General features: G+C 41.5%; 1 protein-coding gene across 2 annotated transcripts in view; it reads left to right on the top strand.

Annotated features, from left to right (window-relative positions):
- The window catches only part of CASP10 (caspase 10), a 36830-nt gene extending 22938 nt beyond the window's left edge, over window positions 1-13892 (top strand). For both annotated transcript variants that reach the window (XM_054479084.2, XM_054479086.2), the window contains exons 9-11: window positions 1861-1969; window positions 2858-3350; window positions 11381-13892. In XM_054479084.2, coding sequence (XP_054335059.1) covers window positions 1861-1969; window positions 2858-3350; window positions 11381-11534 — 756 coding nt within the window. In that variant the 3' untranslated portion in view covers window positions 11535-13892. The remainder of the gene's footprint in view (window positions 1-1860; window positions 1970-2857; window positions 3351-11380) is intronic.
- The last annotated feature ends 7993 nt before the right edge of the window (window positions 13893-21885 follow it).

The raw sequence follows: 21885 nt of genomic DNA on the forward strand, positions 1-21885 counted from the left end.
TGTTTCTCCCTCTCTCTGTAATTATCTGTGTTCTTCCCACCTTTTTCTGTATCAATCAGAAGTGATTGATCCCTTTGACTATGGAGGAAATGCTGTTGCACTTTGAGTCATGCATACCCTTTGGGTTATTTCTGGAGAGGGGTAGTTTCTTTTCTTATCCATTGAAGCCACTTATTTTCTGCTTGGATAAAGATGTACCACGATTTCAAGGATGATTTTAGCTGCACAGAGGCTCTGCTAAAGCCAGCTCAGCTAAAGCCAGCTCAGCTAATTTACAATCACATGCTGTTTACAATAGCCTTAAAAAATAATTGCACATATTTTTAAATTCCTACTGTGAATATATATATATTGAATTTAAAAAATTGAATATACAGCCATCTTTATATACATATGAATATATATCAGCCATCTTTATATATATATGAATATATGTGTATATATATACTTTATATATAAGTATACTTTATATATATATACACTTGTATATTAAGTGTATATATATATATATATATACACACACATATATTCATATATATATAAAGATGGCGGTCTCACTATGTTGCCCAGGCTTGTCCTGAACTCTCAGGCTCAAGGAATTCTCCTGCCTCAGCCACCCGAGTACCACCATGCCAGCTTGTATATTATTTTTATATTCAGAAATAAAATTACAAAAGAGATTTCCCTTTTTGTGAAGGCATCAGATCACTCCAGAAATGAACCATCTGAAAAAAATCTTTCATATTTATGTTGTCTCATGAAATCCTTGTGTATGCTTTCTTCATTCATGTTGCTAATATGAAAATAAACATGCTTTTGCATAAACCCTGGGTTTGACAATATTAAAATATATATTCCATTTTCTTAACTGTCATGATCGAGCTTCTCCAGCCAAGCCAGGTGAAGTCTGAATTTTAATCAGGATCTGGCATTTCACCTCGGAATTAATTAGCTAATTCCACACTAGGGCCAGGATCTTGAGAACTCTCTGCCTCTGATACTGGGAGTGGCATCCTGAAAGAAAGGAACTGTCTAATCTTTAGTGCAAATGAGATTTATCCTTTGTCCTGGGCTCTAGGACTTAAAAAAGAATCTTTGAAATTTTATTCAGATCACATTGTGCAGTAAAAGTGAGTTGCAGAGTGGTCAGAATCCCCAGTTTTTCAATATGTGACTTTAGAAATAATGTGACATAAATACTTAAAGGGGTTTAGACTAGAGTATAAAAACATGGTTTTGGACAGGCATGGTGGCTCACGCCTGTAATCCCAGCACTTTGGGAGGCCAAGGCGGGTGGATCACAAGGTCAAGAGATCGAGACCATCCTGGCCAACATGGTGAAACCCCGTCTCTATTAAAAGTATAAAAATTAGCTGGGCGTGGTGGCGGGCACCTATAGTCCCAGCTACTCAGAAGGCCGAGGCAGGAGACTCGCTTGAACCCAGGAGGCGGAGGTTGCAGTGAGCTGAGATCACGCCATTGCACTCCAGCCTGGGTGACAGAGCGAGACGCCGTCTCAAAAAAAAAAAAAAAAAATTATCTGGGGGTGGTGGTGGGCACCTGAGGCAGGTGGATCCCTTGAATCTGGGAGGCAGAGGTTGCAGTGAGCAGAGATCGCGTCACTGCACTCCAGCCTGGGCAACAAGAGTGAGACTCTGTCTCAAAACAACAACAACAATAACAAAATAACAACAACAACAAAATAACAACAACAACAACAAAAAAAACATGGTTTACACAACTGGCATGGGGAGATAGATCCTGCTCTTCCTCACAGTGGATCCATTGGAGTGGTTGGTTAGAAACATTTAGGGCCCCAAGATGAGGATTCCTACTAAGTGGCTCTATCTATTCTTCAAGAGGGCAGCTGTGTACAGGATGAATCGGAACCACAGAGGCCTCTGTGTCATTGTCAACAACCACAGCTTTACCTCCCTGAAGGACAGACAAGGAACCCATAAAGATGCTGGTAAGCAAGTCTGGAATAGTTTATCAAATGCAAATTGGGGATCTTAAAATTATTTTTTATTTTCACATTTTCTTTCTGTGACTTTTATCTTCCATATACGTGTAAGGATGATATCATGTTTCTGAGCCTCTTATATATCCCTGGGGCGTCACCAGTCTGCTAAAGAGTGGCAAGAATCTTTGACTATTCACAATTCTGAATAGAGGAGAGCATGTACTGGGGGAGAGCCTGCTGGATTGGCACAAGACAACCTGGGCGTGAGCTCCAGCTCCACCACTAACTAGGTGTGTGATCATGGGAGAGTCAAGAGACCTTGGCTTCTTCAGCTGTGAAACAGGATGAAACACTGGCCACTGCCGATTCTCAGGACTGTTGTGACAACACTGGGTATTACGTGATAGGAGATTCATTGTAAGATTTTATGGTTATGAAAATAAAAATAATCCAAAGCTTTAGGCTATTTGCTGTGCAAATTTTGTAACTATTAGCATTGTTTCAGTTTTTTTTCTTTGAGACAGAGTCTTGCTCTGTTGCCCAGGCTGGAGTGCAGTGGTGCAGTCCCAGCTCACTGCAACCTCTGCCTCCCAGGCTCAAGCCATTCTCGTGCCTCAGCCTCCCGAGTAGCAGGGATTACAGGCATGAGCCACCACACCTGGCTAATTTTTGTATTTTCAGTAGAGATGGGGTTTTGCCATGTTGGCCAGACTTTTCTCAAACTCCTGACCTCAAGTGATCTGCCTGCCTCGGCCTTCCAAAGTGCTGAGATTATAGGTGTGAGCCACTGCGCCCGGCCTTATTTCAGTTCTTCATTTTGTTTTGCATCATTTTATTATTTCCCCTTTCTCTCTCTCTCTCTCTTTTTTTTTTTTTTTTTTTGTTTTTAAACAGAGATCCTGAGTCATGTGTTCCAGTGGCTTGGGTTCACAGTGCATATACACAATAATGTGACGAAAGGGGAAATGGAGGAGGTCCTGCAGGAGCAGAAGTGCAATCCAGCCCATGCCGACGGGGACTGCTTCGTGTTCTGTATTCTGACCCATGGGAAATTTGGAGCTGTCTACTCTTCGGATGAGGCCCTCATTCCCATTCGGGAGATCATGTCTCACTTCACAGCCCTGCAGTGCCCTAGACTGGCTGAAAAACCTAAACTCTTTTTCATCCAGGCCTGCCAAGGTGAAGAAATACAGCCTTCCGTATCCATCGAAGCAGATGCTCTGAACCCTGAGCAGCCACCCACTTCCCTGCAGGACAGTATTCCTGCTGAGGCTGACTTCCTACTTGGTCTGGCCACTGTCCCAGGCTATGTGTCCTTTCGGCATGTGGAGGAAGGCAGCTGGTATATTCAGTCTCTGTGTAATCATCTGAAGAAATTGGTCCCAAGGTGAGAGCTCTTTTTTTTCTTCCATTTGTAATTAATTAGTTTTATTTATTTTTTATTTTACTCTCATTCAACACCTTTGGTAAGGGTGAGAGTTCTAAATTGTTCTATCCATGTACCTGTTCATCCATCTGCCTACCCTCCTGTTTATCTATTTATCCATCTAACCACCCATTCATCCATCCATCCATCCATCTGTCCATCCATCCATCCATCCAGCAACCTTGTATTGAGTACGAGCCTGGATCTGGAAAGGAAGATACAGAGTTAAGAAAAGACAGAGTCCTTGCCCTCAGGTTGCTTACAAGCTAGAGGGATAGACAAACAAATTGATGGGGAAGGGCATCCCCAGCTGGTAAGTGCACATTGTGAAGTATAGGTGTTATGGGAACATGCAGAATGAGTACCTTGCCCAGATTTGAAGGATCAGAGGAGGCTTCTAGAAATGACAAACAGATGTTAGGTAAAGAATCAAGTGAAAGATGTGCTGGGCAGAGGGAATAGCATGAACAAAAGCATGGGGGCCTTTTATTTGTTCCTTTGTTTATTTATCACTCACTCCTATGTCCTGAGCACCTATGTGCTATCTTTGGACTTCTATTTGCCACTGCTCTGACAGCTTCCCTTCTGTCTCTGCCACGTGCTCTCTTCTTGGCAGCTTTAGCCATACCTAGAGGCCACGGGCACCTCCATGAAAACGTCTCCAAAGTTGCCATCTCTGGCCCACTCATCTCTGAATTCTTGGGGGCAGAGACCCTGTTTCATTCAACTTTATATCCTCAGCCCCTGATCTGATATATTGTGAGCTTGTTAAACATTTGCTGGGCCAATGAGTGACTTGCTTGAGCCTGTCTCATTAACATCCCGCTAGATATCCTACCTCTGTTTAGCCCTTGGACCTCACATTCAGCATGCATGTTTCTGAGCTCATCTTCCCAGCTCTCTCCAGGAGCTCCTACTCCTGAATTTCCATTTGAAGGAATGGCCATAGTGCTCTTCTGGGAATTCAGGATTGGAGCCTTGAGTCAACTTTGCTTTTCTCTCTTCTTTACCAGCCCCTCCATCCTCATCACAGACATCAGAGTCTAATGTCTATGGCTTCAGGAACAAGGCAATATTTATTGAGAGCATACTATGTGCTTACCGTACTGGGTACCAAACTGGGGACTAGGGGTGCAACTGTGTACAAGAAAGACAAAATCTGCTCTCCAGGGAGATAAAAGTCCAGTGAAGGAAGGACATATAATAAAAATATAAGTGAATATTTAAATTATTATTATTTTAAAAATTCAACAATATTCAAAGGAGACAGTATACATGCATGATTAAGCAATGTGTGGTTTTTTTGGTACTCCAGAAATTTCTATTATTTTTCATTGATACTTCATGACTACATATTTCAGGGTTATAATTTGATGTTTCAATACATATATATGTTGTATAATGATCAAATCAGGGTAGTTAGTGTATCCATCACCTCATGCATTTATCATTTCTTTGTGGTGAGAACCTCTAAAAGCCTCTCTTGTAGCTATTTTGTAATATACAACACCTTACTGATTGATCAAATGATTTAAATGTGGGATCTCACCATGTTGCCCAGGCTGGCCTTGAACTCCTAGGCTCAAGCAATCTTCCTGCCTTAGCCTTGTAAGTAGCTAGGATTATATGCTCAAACTACAGTGCCCAGCTCAGAATGCCTTACTGTTAACCATAGTCACACCACTGTGCAATAGAACACCAGAGGTTATTTCTCCCATCTAATTGTAACTTTGTACCCATTGACTAACCTCTCATCTTCCCTTCCCTCCTTCCCTCTCTCATCTCTGTAATTGCTGTTCTAATCACTGCTTCTATGATATCAATTTTTTAAACAAAGATTCCACATGAGTGAGAACATGCAGATTTTTTCTGTGTCTTGCTTATTTCACTTAACATGATGTTCTCTGGGCTCATTCGTGTTGTCAGACATGTCAGGATTTTATTCTTTTTTTATGGCTGAATGGTATTCTGTCGCGTATAAATATCACATTTTCTTTATCCATACATCCATTTTCGGACCCTTAGGTTGATTCCATATCTTGGCTATTGTAAATAATGCTGCAGTAAACTGGGAGTGCAGGTATCTCTTTGACATATTGATTGCATTTTCTTTGTCTATATACTTAGTATGGGGATTGCTGGATCATATAGTATTTCTATTTTTAATTTTATGAGGAACTGGCATACTATTTTCCATAATGGCTGTACTAGTTTACAATACCACCAACCGTGTGTAAGTGTTCCTTTTTCTCCAGATCCTTGCCAACATGTGTTTTCTTTTGTTTCTTTGACAATAGCCATTCTAACTTGAGTGAAGTGGCATCTCACTTTGGGGTTTTTTTTTATTTTATTTTAGACAACATCTTGCTCTGTCAGGCTGGAGTGCAGTGGCGCAGTCTCAGCTCACTGCAGCCTCTGCCTCCTAGGTTCAAGCAATTCTTCAGCCTCAGTCTCCCCAGTAGCTGGGATTACAGGCATGTGCCACCACGCCTGGCTAATTTTTGTATTTTTAGTAGAGACAGGGTTTTACCACGTTGGCCAGGCTGGACTGGAACTCCTGATCTCAAGTGATCTGCCCACCTCAGCCTCCCAAAGTGCTGGTATTACAGGCGTGAGCCACAGCGCCCAGCTGTCACTGTGGTTTTGATTTGCATTTCCGTGATGATTAGTGATGTTGAGGGGTAGAAGCGGGTAAGTAGGAAAGCTCCCACCACAACTATAGTGCTAGAGTGAAGTAGGGCTGAGACTGGGGTTGGGCCTTCTATGGCGGAAGGAAGTCAGGGGTGGAGGCCAAGTTGGGCTGATTTTCCTGCTGCTGCTAAGAGAAAACCAATTAATGGAAGAAGGTTGGGGGTAGGGTTAAGGATAAGTATTTGTTGAGGCTCTCATGTATTGGATGATGAGAGGAATCATGCTATAGCTAAAATAAAGCCAACATCACCAATGCGATTGTATAGAATTGCTTGGAGGGCTGCTGTGTTAGCATCTGCTTGGCCATGTCATCAGCCAATTAGTAGAAAAGATACAATTCCTACACCCTCTCATCTGATAAAAAGTTCGAAAAGGTTGTTGGCGGTAACTAGAATTAATATTGTGGTGAGGAAAATAAGTAGGTATTTGAAAAACTGATGAATGTTCAGATCTGCCTTTATATATCATATTGAGAATTCTATAATAGATCAAGTGATAAATAGTGCTACTGGAATAAACATTATGGAGAATTAGTCTAGTTTGAAGCTTAATGAGAGTTTTAGGGTTTGGGTTGTTATTCAATATCAGTTTGAGATGATGATTTCTTGGTCTGTACACATAAATGTTGTTGTGGGAATGAGGCTAATGGTGAAAGTGCATGCAACAGCTATTTTTACGTAGTATGGATATGAGTTCTTTTTGTGAGGGTTGATAAAGGTAATAATAATTGGTAAGGTTAAGGAGATTAAGGTTATTATAGTAATGGAAAAATACATGATTATTACTTTTATTTGGAGTTGCACCAATATTTTTGGTTCCTAAGACCAATGGATAACTCTCATCCTCTGAAAGTTGAGAAAACTATGTTGTTAGGCATGGAGGCATGAGTTAGCAGTTCTTGCAAACTTTATCGGTAAATAAGAAGTTGCGGACTTCTGTTATTAGACCCACAATCTAACGTTTTGATTAAACTATATTTACAAGGTATAAGTCCTATAATAATTTTAGGATTTAGAGATAGTAGGAGAATTGGTGAAAGGTGTATAAGTATTAGTATGTTTTCTCGTGTAAAAGAAGCTTTAATGCTGTTAATATAGTATGTTAGTGTTCCTTGTTGTGTTGTGACAAGTATATAGAGGGAATAAAGGGCTATGATTAATATATTAAGTCCTATAAGCATGATGGTAGTGTTTGATCAGGAGAATGAAGCCATTGTTACAAGGAGTTCTCCTACTAGATTAATAGTGGGGGGTAGGGCAAGGTTGGTGAGATTTGCTGTAAGTCATCAAAAGGTTACTAGTGGAAGTAATGTTTGACGTCCTCGAGAGAGTAATATGATTCAGCTGTGGATTCACTTGTAGTTTGAATTTGCTAGGCAGAATAGTAGGGACGAAGTAAGTCCATGGGGAATTATGAGGATAATTGCACCGGTAAAACTTCAGGAGGTTTGAATGAGGATAGCCACAATAACAAGTACCATGTGGCTTACGGAGGAATATGCAATAAGTGACTTTAGATCAGTTTGTCATAGACAGATGGAGCTTGTCATAATATGCCTCATAAGGATAATATCAGGAAAGGATAGGCTATATGTTCTGTCAGAGGGCTGAGGATGAGTGTAAGTCCCATTATGTGTAGCCGCCCAATTTTAGGAGCACTGCTGCCAGTACTATTGAGCCAGCAATAGGGGCTTATACATGGGCTTTGGGAAGTCATAGGTGAAGTCGGTATAGGGGTATTTTTACTATGAAGGCCATTATACATGCCAATCATATGAGATTGTTGGATCAGGAGATTGGTAGTTCTTGATATTAAATGTTATTATTATCATGCTCAGTGAGCCTAGGATATTTTGGGCATAAATAAGTGTAATAAGTAGGGGGAGGGGTCCCACTAGTGTGTAAAATAAGAGATATGTACCTGCATTGAGGCGTTCTGGTTGGTTACCCCATCGGGTGATAATAATTAAGATAGGGTAAGTGTAGCTTCAAAGAGAATATAAAATATAATTAGTTCTGTGGCTGTAAATGCTATGATTAGAAAAATGTGTAGGGAAATTAATATGGAAATACAGAGTTTTTTCCATAGGGGTGATTCACTGGAGAGGTGGTACTGGCTTGCTATAGTTATAAGAGGTAGTAGTCAGGCTGTTAAGATTAGGAGGGGTGATGTTAGCGGATCAGAGGAGAAAGTTAATGAGAAGTTGAATAGATTGTCGTTGAATTGGTTAAAGAATAATAGGGCAATGAAGCTGATGATTAGGCTGGGGTAGCCATATTGCTTCAAATTATATAATTTTTAGAGAGTCATGCTATTGGTAGTAGTCTAATTGTAGGAAGAGTTATTTTTAGCATTGAAGTAAATTTAGGTTATGTATGTAGTCTAAGCCACATGTGTCGGAAATTGAAACTAGCAAAGCAAGGCCTACTGTGGCTTCACAGGCAGCAAATACTGGTAGAGTAGTGGGTATTATATTTGCTAGGGTGAAGTGCATATTTAAAGCTATAAGGGTATTTATGATGAATAATGATAATATTATTCCTTCTAGGCATAGGAGGGATGATGTTAGGTGGGACCGATAGATTAATACCCCCAGAAGTGATATGATAAATGCTGCTATGATACTTATGTAAATAGAGGGCATTTGGTAAGTATGTTCTATCATAATCTAATGAAATCATTTATTTTGTTTTAAACTACTTATTTTTTTCTTATACCTGTGGACCATTTGTATGTCTTCTTTTGAGAAATGTCTATTAAAGTCTTTTGCCCCTTTTTAAATGGGGTTATTTGTTTTTTTGCTGTTGAGTTATTTAAGTTCCTTATGTATTCTAGATATTAACTGCTTGTGAGATGTATAGTTTGCAAATATTTTTTCCTATTTTGTAGATTGTCTCTTCACTCGGTTTTTTTTTTTTTTTTTTTTGCCATGCAAAAGGGTTTTAATTTGATGTAATCTCATTTGTCTATTTTTGCTTTTGTTGTCTGTGCTTTTGAGGTCTTATTTGAAAAATCCTTGCCCAACCCAATGTCGTGATATGTTTGCCCCATTTTCTTGCAGTAGCTTCATAGTTTCAGGTTTCACATTTAAGTCTTACACATTTTGAGTTGGTTTTTGTATATGCTGAGAGGTAAGTGGTTAGTCTCATTTTTCTGCATGTGGATATCCAATTTTCCCAGCACCGTTTTTTGAAGAGATTCTCTTTTACCTATTGTGCGTTCTGGGCACCTATGTCAAAAATCAATTGGCTGTAGGTGTGTGAATTTATTTCTGGGCTCTATATTCTGTTCCATTGATCTATGTGTCTGTTTTTATACCAGTACCATGCTGTTTTGGTAACTCTAGATTTCTAGTATATTTTGAAGTCAGGTGGTGTGATGCCTCCAGCTTTGTTCTTTTTGCTCAGCATTGCTTTCACTATTTGGGGTCTTTTGTGGTTCCATACACATTTTAGGATTTTTTTTCCTATTTATGTGAAGAATGTAATTTTTTTGTTTGTTTTTGTTTTGTTTTGTTTGTTTTTGTTTTGTTTTGTTTTAGAGATGGGGTCTTGCTATGTTGTCCATGCTAGACTGGAACTCCTGGGCTCAAGCAATCCTCCCACCTCAGACTCCTGAGTAGCTAGGACTACAGGCATTTGCCACTGCACTTGGCTTGTCACTGGTATTTTGATAGGGACTTCTTTAAATCTGTAGGTCACCTTGGGTAGTATGGTCATTTTAACAAGATTAATTCTTCTAACCCATGAACATGAGATATCTTTCCATTTATTTGTGTCCTCTTCACTTTCTTTCATCAATGTTTTATAGTTTTCAGTGTTTAATATTTAAATTAATAATATTTTAATTGTTTAATATTTATTTAATAATTTTATGTATTCAATAATTATTTAATATTAATTTAAATAATATTTACATTAATAAGAAAAAATTAGCCAGGTGTGGTGGCATGCACCTGTAGTCCTAGCTATTAGTGAGTCTGAAGTGGGAGGATTGGTTAAGCCCAGAAGTTTGAGGCTGTAGTGAGCTACAATCGCATTACCGCATTCTAGCCTGGGCAACAGAGCGAGATCCTGTCTCTAACAAAAAGAGGCAATTTCAGGAAGTGATCCCTGCCATGAACAAAACAAAACAGGATAATGATAGCTTCTTGGTGGAGATAATATTTCAGGTGAGACTAAATGATAAGAAGGAAACTGACACAGGAAGATTTGGGAATAGAGAGCAGGTGCTAAGCAAGATGCAGGGATTGAGAGCAGGTAAGGGCCTGCATCCCTTCCCTGAAAAATAGTGATGGTTAAGGATGAGGGGATGAGAGTAGTCATACTAATACTAAAAAATGATGGTCAGCAGAACAGTGTAGCCAGTGTTCTAAGTGCTTGACCCAATATACATCCTTTAATGCTCTCGGCAACCCCTAAGATGGGGACTGTTATGGTTCCTATTTTAGAGCTGGGAAAACTGAGGCATGGAGCAGTGAGTAACCAGCCTAAGAGCACACAATGAATGAGTGATGGAGCCACAATTTAAAATTGAATGTGTTTTCAGAACCTGTGCTTGCTTCCAGTGATATGTATTGCCCACCCTGAGAATGTTCTGCTAAATGCTATATGTCCTGCAAGCCCAGGCTCAAATGCTGCCATCAGCATGAAGCCTTCTCTCTCCCTCCCAACCAGAAGTGCATTCTCCTCTGAACTTGCAGTGGAACCTGGACCTTTCATTTGGTGTTGACCACATTCTGCCTTGTGTTATGAATATTGTGTACATGCCATCCTCGGTAAATGTTTCATATCTGCATTCTAAGTGGTTAACTTCAGGAATTGTGTCATGTTTATCTTTGTATCTCTCCCAAGACTACAGATAGAGAGGGCATTGTTGGTATCTGTGGCATCTGCTGCGTATTTGTTGATCTAAGACCTGGTACATGGTACCTGGTGTCTTTTCTAAGACCTGGTGTGTGGTTTCTACCTCCTGACTGAAAAAAGTTTCTTCTCTGGGCCAGGCACAGTGGCTCATGCCTGTAATCCCAGCACTTTGGGAGCCTGAGATGGGCGGATCACCTGAGGTCAGGGGTTCGAGACCAGCCTGGGCAAGCAATATGGTGAAACTCCGTCTTTACTAATTAGCCGATTGTGGTGGCAGGCACCTGTAATCCCAGCTACTCGGGAGGCTGAGGCATGAGAATCACTTGAATCCAGGAGGTGGAGGCTGCAGTGAGCTGAGATCGTGCCACTGCACTCCAACCTGGGCGACAGAGTGAGACTCCATAAAAAAAAAATTTGTTTTCTTCTTTGTTGCAGACATGAAGACATCTTATCCATCCTCACTGCTGTCAACGATGATGTGAGTCGAAGAGTGGACAAACAGGGAACAAAGAAACAGATGCCCCAGCCTGCTTTCACACTAAGGAAAAAACTAGTATTCCCTGTGCCCCTGGATGCACTTTCATTATAGCAGAGAGTTTTTGTTGGTTCTTAGACCTCAAACGAATCATTGGCTGTATCCTCCAGCCTCCTGCCCAGCACAGGAATCGGTGGTCTCCACCTGTCATTCTAGAAACAGGAAACACCATGTTTTCTGACACAGTCAATTCTGATTTTCTTTTTCTTTTGACAAGTCTAAACGTTAGAAAACTTTCTTTTTTTTGGAGACAGTCTCATTCTGTCACCCAGACTGGAGTGCAGTGGGGCAATCACGGCTCACTGTAGTCTCGACCTCCCGGGCTCAAGCTATCCTCCCACCTCAGCTTCCCAAGTAGCTGGGACCACAGGTGTGTACCACCATGCCCGGATATTTTTTATTCTTTATTTTTTGTAGAGATGGAGGGATCTCACTTTGTTGCACAGGCTGGTCTCAAACTCCTAGGCCCAAGTGATCCTCCCACCTCTGTCCCCAAAATACTGGGATTATAGGGACGAGCCACCACACCTGGCCAGAAAACTTTCATTATTGAAGACTTGGATTGTAGCCTTGGTTTTGGATGTCTACCCTGAAGACAGAGTAATTGGCTTTAGTTTGTGCAGGTATTTTTTTTTTTGAGAGAGTCGCTCCATCACCTGGGCTGGAGTGCAGTGGTGGGATCACTGTTCACTGCAGCCTTGACCTCCCAGGTTCAAGCGATCCTCCCAACTCAGCCTCCCAAGTAGCTGAGATTACAGCTGTGTGTCCATGCACAGCTAACTTTTAATTTTTTGTGTGGAGATGGGGTTTCACTATGTTGCCTAAGCTGGTCTCACACTCCTGGGCTCAAGCGATCCTCCCACCTCAGTTTCTCAAAGTTCTGGGACTACAGGCATGAAATACCGTGACTGGCCTGGGGACCAGGTACATTTTAAGGTTCCTTGGTGTTCAAAAACCACGTTCTTAGCCTAGACTGAGTTTAGATTGCCTCTCTAGGCAACTACCCCTTAGTTATAATTCTGTGTCCCCTCTGCATGGCCTTGAACATTGGACAATGAGGTCACAGTCCACCCACCCTCTCTCTGATCTCCCCCTTCCTAAGACGTCTCTTCTGCACATCTAGTGAGGTGAAAATTTGGTCTATGCCAGGCCCATTTCCTGCTTTTGTGTAAGGAAGGTGCTCACGTAGGAAGTTTTTATTTGGTTAGAGACAGGTTTCCCTGTAGGAAGATGATGGCTCATTTACACTCAGCTGCTCTGCAAGCAGAAACTTTACAACCCGATGTCATATTCCATGTTGGACTGGATGCAGTGACTCATGCCTGTAATCCCAGTACTTTGGGAGGCCGAGGCAGGCAGATCACTTGAGGTCAGGAGTTCGAGACCAGCCTGGCCAATACGGCAAAACCTCGTCACTACTAAAAAACACAAAAATTAGCCAGGTGTGGTGGCGAGCACCTGTAATCCCAGCTACTCGGGAGACTGAGACAGGAAAATCTCTTGAATCCAGGAGGCAGAGGCTGTGGTGAGCCGAGATCACATACCTGCACTCCAGCTTGGGCAACAGGGCGAGACCTTGTTTAAAAAAAAAAAAAATTCAGTGTTGGGGTTGGAACCTTTCAGGTGCCATTGACAGAACACCCAATTCAAATTGACTGAAGCAAAGAAGGGAATTTATTGCCTCTTTCACATGGAAACCCAGGAGTGGATAGCACTGGCTTCACGCAAAGCTTGAATCAGGACTCAATCTACAGGCCAGCACCTTTCTCTTGGCCAGATGTCCTCAGGGCTGGCAGATGCAGTAGACTGCAGTGGACAGTCCCCACCTTGTCACTGCTACTACACTTTGCTCCTCTGGCCCAAGGGATGAGGAGAAAAGCTGTGTCAGAGACTGAAGCTGTTCTCAGGATCACTGGGCTCTTCTTGGCAGAGGGGATGTCTGGCTTGCCTGAAAGGAGTGGCTCTGTAAGGACGCCATGATGCTTTCTTCATTAAGTTTTGAACATTTTTAAGTACTTGAGCTTTTTTTTTTTTTTTTTTTTTTCAATTTCTAGAGGAACTTTTTCTTTGTTAATTCCTGGAACTGTATTTTGAATCCTTGAAGGTGAGCCCTCATAGGGAGATCCAAAGTCCTGTGGTTAACGCCTTCATTTATAGATGAGGCAGCTGAGGCCTGGGGATGTGAACAACCTGCTCGCCGTCCTCATTTACTGGATTTGACTTCAGCCAGGTGAACTGGAATGCCTTGGGGCGTGGAAGGGCATTAGGAGTGTTTCATTTGATATATGAATGCTCATAAAAAAATGTCAAGGAATGAAGAACAACAACTCTTAGTGGTGCCTGCATTTATAATTATTTATGTGAAAGTCAAATTCATGTACAGTAAATTTGTTATAAGAATATTCACAAGAACACTGTTCTGATGTCTCTGATTGTCACGTGGATTTGAATGTAGCTTGACAGAGGGAATGTCTAATCTATATTGACAGGGCAGGAGCACCGTCATCTTGGACAAACACCGCCACTTTAAGTTCCAGTTCCCTTTCTAGCCTCATGCATTTCAAGGAAATCACTTCTTTTCTAACCGCAGGCAGCCAGAAAGAGAAGAGAGTAAAATACAGATAAGACAGCTCTGGCACAGAGGGAGGTGGGGGGGTGGGGGAAGTCTCTTGGGTAACTGCCAAACTTTGCCTTCATACAATGGGTTCCAGTAAAACAATGGGCCTTAATAAGCACATTCCTTTCCCTTCAGGTGCACTAAGATAGGGAAGCTAAAAGCAGACTGGAGGGGGGTGGGGTATACCTACGGCTGCAGAAATATTGTATGGGAACAGCCACACAACTCTCCCTCCCAGATAAGCACAGCAAAAAGACACAGAAGCAATCCAAGCCTCTGATAAACTCTCCCACCCTAAATCCTTAAAAACTCTTAGTCTGTAAGTGAGAGGGCTCTGACCTAACTTGGCCAGAAGCCCCTTTCAAATTTGTTTTCTCTAAAATAAACCTGTCCTTGGCTGTCAAGCCACCTTTCATGTTTCTTTCCTCTTTCTTTAATTCTTACACATGTGTCAGGATGATTTCCCAAAACCATGTTCATAACAGTCAGGGCCAAAAGCTAGTGGTCACAGTCCTTGTCCAGTTGGCAGAACTGACATGTGAAGGCAAGTGAAGGATGGTGAGGTACCAAAGAAAGAGCAAAGGATCTGGAGATCAAAGCCCTGCATTTCCATTTTGTCCTGTGATTCCTTTGCTCAGAGACACTAACTAAATCAAGCTAGCTTTTTTTCAGCGTTGTCTGTAAAGTAGAGAAAACATTAGCTGTTGGGAAGACGAGAAAGAATGTGTCCTATGTGTGCATCTATTTAAATCTAATGGTGCTGAGGTGCATATAAATGCCTTTAGGTGCTGAGGTGCATATAAATGCCTTTAGGTGGTAGCGTCTTCTGGTTGTAACTGCAACAGAAATAGCAGGACTTAAGTTCTTTTGTGCGTAATTTCAGCTGACTTTATTAGCAGCAACTCAGCACTAGCATTACCCCTGACATACTCTGAGTAAGATCTAATTCTTCCCTCACTGGTTCGTGATGTCCACAGCAGCAGAAGGCCAGCTCTTGGCTCTGAGTTCAGTTGGACAAAATGCTGTTGATAAAACCTCCTGTCAGGCCTCTGAGCCCAAGCTAAGTCATCATATCCCTTGTGACCTGCACATATATATCCAGATGGCCTGAAGTAACTGAAGAATCACAAAAGAAGTGAAAATGGCCTGTTCCTGCCTTAACTGATGACATTACCTTGTGAAATTCCTTCTCCTGGCTCATCCTGGCTCAAAAGCTCCCCCACTGAGCACCTTGTGACCCCCATCCCTTCCAGCCGGAGAACAACCCCCTTTGACTGTAATTTTCCACTACCTACCCAAATCCTATAAAATGGCCCCACCCCTATCTCCCTTCGCTGACTTTCTTTTCGGACTCAGCCCGCCTGCACCCAGGTGATTAAAAAGCTTTATTGCTCACACAAAGCCTGTTTGGTGGTCTCTTCACACGGACGCGAGTGAAACCTCCTTCGTCAGGAGCATTTGGGGTTTGATGTTTAAGTTTTGGGCCTCTGGTGTATTTCATATTTCTGTTTTGCTAGAACTTAGTGCTTGTGCAAGGTTAAATTCTAGAATCAGGAAACGTTGTTTTTAGAGGCCTTCAGCAAGCACTTCGGAGGTCCCTGGACGTTTACAGCTGTGAGTCATGGATCTACCCAGACACCAGAACATAGTCATCCTTGGCTCATTCCTCCTCAGCAGGAGGGGTACACAGTTGGTAGAGTGTGCCCTCCGAGATTTCGTGAAACATGATGCTTGTCTGTGTTTGTGTGTGCATGTCTGCGTGAATTTTGAGTTCAGGAATAACAGGTGATTTGATCACAGCTATTTGACAGCGGTGATAGTCATTGTATGCCAAGATGTTTATGAGGGGAATAGGTAGATTGAGTGAGGTTCCTATATATTTTGCCTAGTTGTACTCACCTATAAGAGCTGTAATTAAATGTTTCTGTCTTTCCCCTTCCTCTTTTTTATTCATTCTTTTTTTTTTTTTTTTGACAAAGTCTCATTCTCTCACCCAGGCTAGAGTGTAGTGGTGCGATCTTGGGTCACTGCAACCTTCGTCTCCTGGGTTCAAGCAATTCTCCTGCCTCAGCCTCCTGAGTAGCTGGGATTACAGGTGTGCACCACCATGCCTGGCTAATTTTCATATTTCTAGTAGAAACAGCGTTTTGTCATGTTGGCCAGGCTGGTCTCAAACTCCTGACCTCAAGTGATCTGCCCGCTTTGGCCTCCCAACGGAGTGAACCATTGTGTCTGGCCTCATTCATTCTTTCTTTCATAAAAGTTTGGATACTGCCAAACAAAATTAAAGACATGAAGACATTTGATAAATTGTTATTACAAATGTGACAGTTATTTAACTACTGGTGTTTATTTTTATTAGAGCCATAGCACCTACTGGCCTCTGCTTCAGGGATTCACAATGGTGGTGGGCAGGCTGGATATCATGGGGCTTACCCTTAGCAATGCATTCTATTCCACCTATGCCCAGGCAGTGCTAAACATATAAGCATCTGGTACGCTGTGGTACCGACCCAGTGACTGGTATAACACAATGGTTAATGTTGCCGAATAGCAACCCTTAATCAATAATGATCAAATCTCCACGGAGGTAAACTAAACTAGAAGTTTACCTCATACAGGTAATTTCTGCGCCATACATGATTCACAGAACCTTCCAGATCTGATGCTTTCTGAGTGATCTGGTCAATTTGTTCTCAACCTGGAATTCTTGGGCCCTTAGGTGTTTGTAAATTTGTTCTCAGAGCCTCTGAGCTCTCCACCTTCATTTTTAAGTGCTTTAATTCTTTTTGGTGATAATCTTTAAAACTTCACAGAGGTGTGTCCTGGCTCTTTGGGGCGACTGCTTCATATTTGAGTACTGCCACACAATGAGAGCTCATGTTCTGGGGCCTGCCTACAGAAAGGGATGAACTTTACCTTGGACTTTTTAATGTAGTGTGGATGGGCGTCTGTAGCTAGAGGTCTTCAGGTGCCAGTGGTTAATCTGTTTGAAGCTTGCTTCACTCCAACTTCTCATTCCGTAACAGATTCCTCCTCCACCGTCCCTCACCTCTGCTGAACCCTTCTAGCAGAAGGAACTCACCACAAGTGGGGGCATAGATTTGGGAGCTTGAAAGGACCCCAATGACCCTGCAGTCCAGCTCTCAGAGTGCTAAGTGACTTACTGAAGCCTCGAAGCCATTTCTGGAGGATTTGCAATTCTTTGTATCTCTGGATTTGCTGCCCTGTCCCTCCAAGCCACCTGGTTTCACTTTTGGACAGCTTTAATTGTTCTCTTCTCTGTTCTCTGTTTCTGCCTCCTTAGAAACTATTTAAAACCACTCATTTTCGTTCTAAACTCCGGAGCCATACCAAACAAGTGTAACTGTCCTCTGGTGAGATTTGTGTTGTATGTGACAAATCATTTAACTTTTTTCTGGTAGGGTTTCAGTTTTGTTGGAAGTCTGCAGTTTGCTCTTAAGGATGTGATAAGAATGTAACAACACATTTGTATCTTTGAATTTTGAATAGGAACCAAATTTTTAAATTTAGTTTAGTTTAGTTTTGTTTTGTTTGAGACAGAGTCTCACTGTGTCACCCAGGCTGGAGTGCAGTGATATCATCTTGGCTAACTGCAGCCTCTGCCTCCTGTGCTCAAGTGATCCTCCCACCTGAACCTCCTGAGTGGCAGCTGGGGCTACAGGCAGGTGTTTTTTAAAAACGGAACTCTTTTTTTTTTTTTTTTTTTTTGAGACAGAGTCTCGCTCTGTTGCCCAGGCTGGAGTGCAGTGGCTCGATCTTGGCTCACTGCAAGCTCTGCCTCCCAGGTTCACGCCATTCTCCTGCTTCAGCCTCCCGAGTAGCTGGGACTATGGGCACCTGCTACCATGCCCGGCTAATTTTTTATATTTTTAGTAGAGAAAGGGTTTCACCGTGTTAGCCAGGATGGTCTCGATCTCCTGACCTCGTGATCCGCCCGCTTTGGCCTTCCAAAGTGCTGGGATTACAAGCGTGAGCCACCGCGCCCGGCCAAAAAAAAAAAAAATGGAACTCTTAATACATTTTTAAAAAAAGAAATCCCTTTAAAAAAGCACTAGAGGAAATTCTGTGTTTAAAGATTTACTTATTTGGCAATGCAAACAACTGTTTATTTCCTAACATAACTTTTGCAAATCTGAATTTTTATGAAAAGATTTTTAAATTAAAAATTTTAAATTGTACTAATTTTTACTTTTTAAGTAATTTTGAGTAGGTAGTATTTTTATAAAGATATTTGTATGGTTTGAAGATAAGAAAATATATTAAAGGTGTTCAAGAAGAGTTTTGCCCCCAGTTCTGTCCACTGTATACCCATTCCTCCCCACTTCTACATACATATTTCAGATAGGTATTTCTTGAAAGAAAGAACATATGCTGTGAAACTTATATGTCTCATTAGGTCTCATTTTAAGTGATTCTGTAAAATGCCTGGGAAATACTGGTGAAATTCTAGAATGGATATAACTTTGTGAGATTTTGAGCTGAGTACTGGTAAATAGTAGAAATAGACTTACTAATAAATAAGGGAATTTTATTTGATAACTTTTTTCTGATTACATAGTAATGTATGTTCATTATGGAATATTTGGGAAATACAAAAACACACAAAGAAGTATATTTATTTATAATTCTATTTTGCTATGTATTTTCCCATTATTCACTCTGCATTTGTCACAGATTTTTCCCCACCCTTTTTCAATGAGTGTATCCTCCATGTCCCGCCAATCATGCATCCAGTAAACTTTGTCATTACTACCACCTGTACTTTCACTCACCTTTCAATTCCAAGCATGTCCCTCTCTGCCAGCCACCTCCCATCATTCCATCTTGCTTCTTCTAGGACCTTCCCTTCAAGGATCTTCAGTGCCACCGGGGCTTCCAGTTAGGTTGATTGACCCTATCTATCGTCTTCCCGATGTCAGCACCGCCCCTCACTCCCTCTTCACTCAGCTTAGAGTCCATGTGTCTTTGTTGAAGTCTCCTGTACCCACCAACACCCTTGCCTTTCCCTCAGTTCCACTGAGGTGGCAGAATCCCAACTCTGGCTAATCCTATAAATCCTTGTCCTCCAAATTTGTACTGGAATTCCAGGATGTGGCTGGGGTAAAAAGCTTCCATGTTGCAGACAGGTCTCGTTTCAAACCAATGACCACAAACCTCCAATGGGCTTTCAGGGGTTTTGGCAATGCTGTGACATTTCCCTGGTTATATCACCCTTTGCACCTCAGGCTGTTTTACTAATCATCGAATTCTCTATGCTCTCAACCTAAAAGGTTAGAGATATTTCCTGAGAAGCCCCACCTTTTCCCTTGATAACCCACTATGGAGCTGTCATTTGTGAATTTAAGAAGAAACACTTGCTTCTTGACTATTTTAAAACATCAAAAACAACATTAAAAAATTGAAGGATGAGGCCGGGGTGTGGTGGCTCACGCCTGTAATCCCAGAAATTTGGGAGGCCGAGGCAGGCGGATCACTTGAGGTCAGGAGTTCAAGACCAGCCTGGCCAACTTGGTGAAACCTGTCTCTACTAAAAAAAATTAGCTGGACATGGTGGTGCACACCTGTGATCCTAGCTATGTGGGAGGCTGGGGCATGAGAATTGCTTGACTCTGGGAGGTGGAGGTTGCAGTGAGCCAAGATCATGCCACCGCACTCCAGCCTGGGTGACAGAGTGAGACTCTGTCTCAGAACAAAAACAAAAACAAAACCTGAGGGATGAGCCACAAACTGGGAAATGATATCTGCCACGTTGTATAACTGATAAAGGAGATATACATACATATACTATATGTATAATCTTCTACAAATCCATAAAATATCAAACAATCCAACCTAGATGGGCAAAAATATAAACTAGTTCAAAGATGAGCAAAAAATATGAACCAGTAATTAAAAGGAAATACCAACGAGCAATAAACATATGAAAACATAACCATTCTCTTTGGTCATCAGAAAATTTGAAAAATACAGCCACAGTGAGATAGCATTTTATGTCCATCATATTATCAACATTTAAAACTCTGTCAGTACCAAGTATGGGTGAAGATACGGAGCAAAGGGAACTCTATTACATCAATCTAGGAAATGTAAATTGACACAATCATTTTAGAGAGCAATTTGCAATATTTATAAATGTTGGAAATTTGCACACAGTAAAATCTAGCAATTCCATTTTTGGATCTATGTCCCAAAATAAACTTAAAAATATTGTTTTGTAGAGACAGGGTCTTGTTATGTTGTGCAGGAGGGTTTTGAATTCCTGGCCTCAAGCAATCTTCCTGCCTCAGCCTCCCAAAGTATTGAAATTATAGGTGTGAGCCACCACGTCTGGCCCCAAAAGAAATCTTGCACATGTACCAGGAGATAAGGAGGAGTGTTAGTTTTCTGAGCAGCATTGTTTCTAAAAGCATAAAGAAATAAAATAAAAAAAGCAACACAAACAATCTATATATTCATCAGGAGGAGGATAGATAAATTGTGGTATAGTCACATAAAGGAATACTATCAAGTAGTGAAATAAAATTAATTAGAATTATTAGGCTGAACCATAAGAAACTGCCATTCTTCTAGATCAGAAACAACCAAATATTGGCAATTTCATACAGTTTAAATATATGTATCAGTAACATAATGCTGAGCAAATAACATATATAATATGATATGATTTATATAATGTTAAAATACACGTAAGAGTCTTTTATGTTTCTTATAAATTAATATGTATATTGTACAAATATACAGATGCATGGGGGTGATGAGAAGTTTAGAGTAGTAGTTGCCTGGGATGGGCTTGGGGAGACATGGAGGAACATGCCAATAGGGAGGAATTACAGGGGCTTCAAATGCATCAGTCATGTTTTATATCTTCAACCGAGTGCTAGATGTGGGGATATTCTCTTTTTTCTTTAATCCCTTTTGCGTCTCAGTGCTGATTAATGGAATTTAGCCACCAGATTGGGTGACTTTTTGGCTTGTTGAATACTTGGCCAGGTTTGCAGGGAAGCTTTGCCCTCTTGGGCAGAGTATGTTTTTCCAATCTAGTACCCGCCTGTGTTTTTGGTGGTGATTTCTGTGGCTGTAATTAATATGATCAGTGTTGCCAAAGCAAGGATAAGGGGTATTGACTCACTTTTTATTGCCCTGAGCCATCCCAGTTGCAAAATAATGATCTGGTTATAATCTCCAGAACAGGAAGCAAGCTGCAGATGGGAAACTCCCTTATGACACTTCTGAAGATCCCAAATGGTTTCTTTTTTAAATTTAATTTGATTTTTTATTTATTTATTTTTGAGACAGAGTCTCGCTCTGTCACCCAGGCTGGAGTGCAGTGGCACGATCTCGGCTCACTGCAAGCTCCGCCTCCCGGGTTCATGCCATTCTCCTGCCTCAGCCTCCCAAGTAGCTGGGACTACAGGCGCCTGCCACCATGCCCGGCTGTTTTTTTTTGTATTTTTAGTAGAGACAGAGTTTCACTGTGTTAGCCAGGATGGTGTTGATCTCCTGACCTTGTGATCCACCCATCTCGGTCTCCCAAAGTGCTGGGATTACAGGCGTGAGCCACCGCGCCCGGCCCCCAAACCAGTTTCTAACCAATCAGTGTAAGTCAAGGGGTTCCTCTACAGAATCAGTCATTTTCACCATGACACCCACAACGCCCAAATTGCTGCTGGCATTCCTCCACTCAGAATGCACAATTAGAAGCTCAGCACTCTATTGGATCGGGCTGCTATTTCACCATTTGAAGAACCTTCAAAAAGATCTTTA

This window comes from Pongo pygmaeus, chromosome 11 (genome assembly GCF_028885625.2).
Source record: "Pongo pygmaeus isolate AG05252 chromosome 11, NHGRI_mPonPyg2-v2.0_pri, whole genome shotgun sequence".
NCBI classification, from domain to species: Eukaryota; Metazoa; Chordata; class Mammalia; order Primates; family Hominidae; genus Pongo; species Pongo pygmaeus.